General features: G+C 41.3%; 1 protein-coding gene across 2 annotated transcripts; it reads left to right on the forward strand.

The window, feature by feature from the left end:
- The first annotated feature begins 238 nt into the window (after nt 1-238).
- Nucleotides 239-5,314, forward strand: LOC139475034 (uncharacterized). 2 transcript variants are annotated; one of them, XM_071258257.1, is made up of 7 exons: nt 239-305; nt 896-1,001; nt 1,905-2,023; nt 2,917-2,978; nt 3,181-3,258; nt 3,646-3,730; nt 4,233-5,314. In XM_071258257.1, the coding sequence occupies exons 4-7, from the start codon at nt 2,917-2,919 to the stop codon at nt 4,437-4,439; spliced, it is 432 nt and encodes a 143-aa protein (XP_071114358.1). In that variant the 5' UTR covers nt 239-305; nt 896-1,001; nt 1,905-2,023; the 3' UTR covers nt 4,440-5,314. The 2 variants fall into 2 exon arrangements, with proteins under 2 accessions (XP_071114358.1, XP_071114357.1); XM_071258256.1 differs by lacking the exons at nt 239-305; nt 896-1,001; nt 1,905-2,023 and having other exon boundaries at nt 2,908-2,978.
- Nucleotides 5,315-7,396: the final 2,082 nt, after the last annotated feature.

Raw genomic sequence — 7,396 nt, forward strand, 5'->3', positions numbered from 1 at the left:
TCCAGAGTTCAGACAGCCTGGAGGAGACAAACTCCCATCATGAAGTCTGGAGTGGCATCTGCAGTCGGAGCTGGTCCTTGACATCAAGTCTTTCTACAGAGAGCTCTGGCTTTCCGATGTGTAAGTGTAATAACCTTCTTGCATAAGGGTCGATATTATTATATATTGGTCGATGTCACTTTAATTAATATACGCAATATATTCCCGCTGCAGGTGACGCATGTAAAGCTGCCGATGGGCTTTTTCTGTGCAGCAGCAGCAAGGCATTCTGGGACAGTATTGAAAGTTCATCGTGCTGTACGCGGGTACAGATACTGAAATTTCAGCGTTGATATAAAAGAGTTTCTAACAAAGGATCATTAGTAGTATGGTCGTTGTTTTACAAACCTATAAATATATGTATCCCTGTACAGATGTGTTCGACCGCCTCCGCGGTCTATGGAAAGAGTAGGTGACAGGAGCGCCAGGAAAGTTCAGTGGTTAGATCAAATAGACGTTAAAAATGCCATTTGCTGTTACCCTGCCTGGAGCTATGCACTAAGGGGATAAAAAAGATCTGATCGGCTCGGAGACAGTTTTCTGTGTCTGAGTGGGGTATCCATGTTAAACTGCAGAATGGTGCCTAAGTGGGCTAGCACGATAACACTGGCAACACGGGGCTACAAGCATACACGCACACACACACGCACACACATACACACACATGCACACACACACACACACACACACACGCACACACACACATGCACACACACACACACAAGCAAGCACGCACGCACGCACGAACGCAAGCACGCAAGCACGCGTAATGCATGTCTGTATATAAGTGCAATAATCTTGAACGTGATGGTCAACCCATTTCACCTCACTTCACCTGTGTTCACTGCTGCTTCAGGTGTGGAAAAACTTCCATGACAAACTGCTTGAGGTGTATCCCGATGACAATGCTATCAAGAAGGCGCGGGTGCGGAATCTGCTGAAGTCTGTTCTCCGTGTCAGTGGTAGGCCGAGTTTAATGTCTACAGTCATATTGAACGTTTAGTGAGTGTACATGGTTTCTTTACAGCTATTTACATGTTACGATGAGCATCTTTACCATAGTATAACATATATATGACGTAGAGACAGAAAACTGGCGCAATAATCTTCCAATGACGCCACGTTGAACCAAATTTCACCTAACCTTTCCCTAAAGATGTGTTCGAAGGTTGCTTTCGCCACGATCTTTAATCAAGGGACTGTTCATATTTCTAAACGATAAACAATGACTGATCACGGAGCCCTTGTTTCATAGTATAGCGTAATCATACGTTGATAAATGGTGGTCGAAGATCTGATATACACTTAACCTTAGAAATACGTTTCTTCTTGAACGTTGTATCTGTTATGTATTACGTTTAATTAATATATATCTGATTCAGAAAACAATTGTTGCTAACGATTGCGGATTCAAATGTCATGAAGCATATTGCGTCACCCAGTATACCATAACGTAATCGCATACCACTGTGACGTCATGTAAATTCTATAGCTGTTTGTTATTGGTCAGCAGTATTTCAGCTATATGTTGGTTAGTGTGTAAATAATCAAGCGTTGTCCCGGCAGTCCAGTGATTGACATCACGAACATCAGACCACCAAATTGGCATTCACTGTCCAGAGTGATAGAAGAGGTGGAATCTGATTGGCTAACAGGAGAGACTGAGTGTATGAATGCGTGTGCAACGTTTTCTGAAAATAGCTATTGTCGGAAAGAAACGCCGAGCTGCATGTCAGGTTGTAAATAACATGGTAATTTGTGATCAGTGTTTATACTGAAAATGTCAGATGTAGAATTTTAATAAGACAAAAGGGTATATTGATTTTATACTTTTTTAAGGAACACTTACTTATTTATAATCATAGAGTCTCTGGATACTGTAAACGTACAAAAGTTTCTGGATGTTCTGAGATTCTTCGGTCCCTTCAAGTCAGAGGAGAATCCGTCTACCTCGTCTGGGAAGCAATGCATCGTTCTCCAAAAGGTACATGTACAGTGGCAACTTTACCATTCAACTCATCAATTGAGACAGAGTATTAGTCACATATTTCAAGACTTTCAATACATTATCATTAACAGAGTAAACCAAAAGCCATGTTCACTTATTAAAATAAGTCAGTTCATGTCATGGTATTGTATACTACCATCTTCCCGAGGCAATGGAGTTAACTTACTATAAAAGGACCCGTTTCCATCCTTGCCGAACTAGGCTGGAATTATGGAGCTAATTTTTGGCTGTACCAACAAGTCAATGCTTAGTCCAATCAAAATCGCGTAACGAAATCGACATCCGGTTCGTAAACTGGTTGATTGCAGGATTTGCAAAGCCTTCGTACCGTCAACTTGGCGTCAACAGATATTTCCAAATCTGTTCATGTTTTTAATAAAGATGCTTACGCGATTTGATGTACTTCGCGAGGTTAGACCTGTTGTATAACATTATAGATCCTGATTATTGGGTCAGATCGTCTTGACTAGGCGCCGCTATTTTGCTTGAAGCAAATGCAAGTGATATGAGAGGTGGCATCTGATTCGCCAATAGAAGGGACATAGAAGGGACGTAACTCGTAAAAGCCACTTGTGGCGCTACGACCGAGCCCAGAAATTCAAGCCTAGTTCGGTAGGGGTGAAAATTGGACTTCTATAGTAAGTTAATTCCCTTGCCACGGGAAGATGGTATACTACTCACATGAAGTTAATGAACACTAAACAAGGCATGACAATATGAGTAATATGAAAGAATCGGGCTCTTTAATTTTGTGTCAGTAGTGTATATAAAACATACTCTCTATTCATATTTGTGAACGCAGATATAGTTACAGTCTTTGCTTAATTATCCAGGTTAAGTATGCATTTACATGATTTCTAATGTTGCAGATGGACAGACTGGTAGCTAACTCGTTTCGGAAGAATCCTAAAAGATCAACGAAGAAATTGTGGTGAGAAGTAACATGCTTATAGATTCCAAATACCTACAAAAACATTATGTAAAACATCACAATATAATACAACAACAGAGTACAAAAAATATTAGGAGGTTAAGAGAAGAGAAACACAATGTAGACTTATTCGTACTAATAAAACCATTTGATTGTAAGGTGGAGACACAACCATAATCGTATACATGTATTATAAATGCAGCTGGTTCGCTGGAGAAATGTCACGAGATGAGGCAGAAAGAAAGTTGGATGGGAAAGTACCAGGAACATTCATGATCAGGTACTTCAAAAACAGTATTTCTTCAAAGCAGCATTGTTAAACCTGTGGTAAATATCTCGTGAGTGAGTGAGTGAGGTTGTACGCCGCTTTTAGCAATACTCCATATAGCCATATCACGGCGGGGAACACCAGAAATGGGCTTCACACATTGTACCCATGTCGGGAATCGAACCCGGGTCTTCGGCGTGACGAACGAACGCTTTAAACACTAGGCTACCCGACCGTCCTTGTAAATGTCACGTACGAAAGGAAGCACCTAAATATTTGTCAAAACGAATTGCGCATTTAGTTACAGTTTATTTGCAAATAGTTCAAATGACACAATATGGCCGACCATCAAATCTTTGATCGCCGTGTTTCAGCAGATATTTACCTTTTATTTCACAGAATGAGCGCGACTTATAGGGAAGAAGGAAGTTTTGTGCTGTCACTGGTCATGGCTGATGAAACCATCGAACATTTCTTCATCGAGGTAAGACTGGTTGGCGTGTTCATAACATCCTCGTATGATATGCTCTAGTAGTTGAAGGTCGTTCTGACATGACCTACAATAGGATGTTCTATGGTCTTTGTATAGTGGTAGCGAGCACTAGGATCTGATTGTAATGCGATTGTACTACACGATCCTTTTCATCGCCTAATACGTTTTCGGTTTCGTTGATGAGGACCTTTATTCTTACACAGAAATCACCAAGGGTCTCTTCGACTGTTTGAATACGCCCAGAACGAAATTGTTACGAAAAAGTACCTGTATCGTTTTGTATTTAAATTCTGCAATGTCGATAAATATTACCTCTTTTCAGTTTTGCGATTGTTATTGTGTGTGCGCGAAAGTTTTAACATTTGAAACCTCTAATTTACGCCATTTGTTCCAAAGAGACTTTCGGGGCATCCCAGACTCATTAACTCCCGCAAATCATGTTTATCAACGTATTGTGATCACATTGTATTTACACTTTTCATGTTTTTTGCAGGGACATCCATCACAAGCAGTACAATCCAATCCTTTCAGTCTGTGTTTGACGTTCCAAGGTCACACATTTTCTGGTTTACCAGATCTAGTGAACGAATACCTTGTACGTACAGATATATCGGATGGTGACACCGACAATGGGACAAGGTGTCAGAGAGTGTGCTCGGACCTTCCGTACAGCAAGATTCTGTCCAGTTACAAGAAATAACTTAGTCAGACAGTGGTATCAGCGCATGATCCCATTCAGATCTAAACACAGGAGCATGCCTGGTCATGATATGTTTTCTACATGCATAGGCGTTACCTGACATGCATTACAATATGTACATTTCACTGTATGTTATGCATAGATTAAGCAGCTCCTTGTAAATGGGGAAGAGATTGCCACATTGAATTTCAAGCTAGAGGCATGATATTTTTTTATGCTGGACAGGCCTTTGGAATGCTCTTGAAATACAATTAACATTGGAGGTTGTGTACACTGTAGTTGGACGCAATTTGGTAATGTGCCCCTAAGGGTAATTCTTACGGTAATTAATTCTTTGTGTACTGAAGCAACCCCTGTGTATATATAACATGTTTGTAAGAAAGAACAAATGCAACTGGAAATAATACAATCAAGTGAAAATGAAGTCAAGGTCATTTCTTATTATGCATGCACGAGACGTTCTGTTTTTAGGTTGTCTTACATTGCACACGTGTTTTCCAAAACCGGGAGTAATGTCATTAAACGGAAGTGAATATTTAGGGTAGCTAGAGGCAGAGAAGTAGTTGTACTGCATTTGATAGAATGAGGGATCAGGATGAAAGTACATCGATTTTGGTGGGGTTAGCTGTCACCTGATTTGGTGAATTCCAAATGGTTCATGAGACATGTTACTCGTGGGAAGTTCAGGAAAAAGTGGGTCTAGGGATGCTTCGGAATTTGCATATGATACAAACACCGTTCCAATTACTTATTGTGTCTCACGTTTTTCATATTTCATATAAGTTGTATAGTTAAAACACGACCAAATCGTGAAAAATGAGTATTCTTTATGTTACCAATATAGATATTATTAACTATTACAGGCGACATCCATTGCATGTATGCTGTCTAATTACTAATCTTTGATACATAAATTAACCGTCGCAACCTGATCATGTTTTTTGTTGAAAACCAAGGTTGCCCCCGCACATAATATACGTACGTGAAGCTCATATGGAAGGCATCGCTCATGTCTTGAACGCCCAGTACACTTTCTTTAGCTGACACATATTATGATTCATATTACCAGTACTTTGTCTACAGCCTCACTGCACAAGGCAGAGTGCACGGGTGGCAAAGTATTCTAAGGCGCAGCAATTATCTGTGCAGAGTTAAGTCCCTTGGGCCCGCACGGCTTATATCCCAATCCCGGTTCACCAAACCGGTAAACGTTTGAGACCTTAATCACCAGGCCCTTTCCTCTCACATTAAGCTGACACGCCGTGGTATAACTGGAATATTGTTAAAAGCAGCGATAAATCAAACTCACTCACTCAGTATGACAGGGTAATCAAAATGCATAGAGATCCTATGGCTTGCCATACATTGTAGAGTGAGTGAGTGAGTGAGTGAGTGAGTGAGTTGGATTTAACGGGGCTGAATATGGGAGGAAAGTCTGAAATGATGCAGGTATCAAACGCTTACAACTTCGGTGAAACCCACGAGCACGGGTATGGTGCTGACAAACCTAGAAACATAATCGGGGCGAACCCCGAATCATAGGTTTCTGGCCTGCCCAAGGGACGCAACTCTGCACAGCGAATCGCGGCGCCTAAGACGACTGGGCCACCCGTGCCCCCACACTGTAAAGTGGTAAAAAGACTTAGGGATGGCCCAAATGACGAATCGACATGATATATTCCATCATTCTCTTTCTGACATATGCTGGTTAAATTAAAAGTGATACATTTTATCAGTTAATGTATCACATTTTTAACTGTGCCACCCAAATGGAAGAAACGGTTGACCACCAAACACGATACGCCTTGTGGAAGGGTGAGTGAGTGGCCATGATAAAAATAACCATGATAAAAATAACTAGTCCATGTAGTACATTGTTTGAGTAGTTCATTGCAAGTGTATTTGGTCTGTTGAGGCCTTTGTAAAGTAGTCACATCCAGTTGAACATGATAGGGGTCCAAATGGACACAGAAATGGAATAGAACGAGTAGCGAGCAGTCATCACTGCCACGGAGCTGTGCTCCAATGATGAAGAGTGTCATTAAACAAGAATAAAGTAATAATGAAAAGGTGGTAATACGTTCACAGGTTTATTTATAACAACTAATTGTACTAATAGATGACAATAAGGGGTCAAATAAACCCAATCTGCGCTGACAAGAATAACTGATTAATTACATCGGAGCAAATACACAAGCGGCTTATATTAGCTAAGCAAATGCATCACAGTAATAAAATGAAAGTAGCTAAAACAACACTTTGACAAGATACAGACAAGATGCATCGGCTGCGGCCACACAGACACACACTCACCCAGCAGGCCAACAAACACATAAACATAGAAACGGCTAAAATCCAAACACGAAAATTTGCTACACCTGCATCTAAACCACTCCTCCCTACACCACACCCAAACACCATCCCACAAACAAACACCACACCCATAACCGACAGCTCTGTCTGGGACCCCTACCGAGAAACCGCACCCACCTCACACACACAAGCAGCCACTCAACCAGCCACGAACCCTCCCAAAACATCAACCCCCGCATGCAAAACAAACCTCAAAATGACCACCACAACACGACCCTCATCCAAGCACCCTACAGCCCATATGGCAACAACACTCTCCCACAAGCAAGCACAACAACAAAACACAAACACTAAGAAAACATCAGCTACACCCATCCCGCCAACACCTTCTCAACCCTCCACATCACATGCGTCCCCCATGGAAACTCAACCAGCTAAACCTAATCCAACCCATGACGAAGATTTCTCCACTACTGAGGAAACAATAGACACTACTCCAACTAAAACAAACCAAACTTCCCAACCAGCCAACACCCCAAACCTAAATAACCTCACCTTACTCCTAGCATATATGCATAGTCAAAACTCACCAAAAGCTAGTATGGAATCCTTCCACAAAGTAGCTTTCAATCTAAAATTAACCG

This window comes from Haliotis cracherodii, unplaced genomic scaffold, assembly GCF_022045235.1.
Source record: "Haliotis cracherodii isolate W230 unplaced genomic scaffold, xgHalCrac1.p SCAF_3, whole genome shotgun sequence".
Taxonomy (NCBI): Eukaryota; Metazoa; Mollusca; class Gastropoda; order Lepetellida; family Haliotidae; genus Haliotis; species Haliotis cracherodii.

What these genes read in the sequence shown, in the direction of transcription:
- LOC139475034 (XM_071258256.1), top strand. Translation starts at nt 2,908, where the DNA reads ATGTTGCAGATGGACAGACTGGTAGCTAACTCGTTTCGGAAGAATCCT. An exon ending in AGATCAACGAAGAAATTGTG is followed by an intron (nt 2,979 to 3,180) that starts GTGAGAAGTAAC and finishes TTATAAATGCAG; the next exon opens with CTGGTTCGCTGGAGAAATGT. An exon ending in CCAGGAACATTCATGATCAG is followed by an intron (nt 3,259 to 3,645) that starts GTACTTCAAAAA and finishes TTTATTTCACAG; the next exon opens with AATGAGCGCGACTTATAGGG.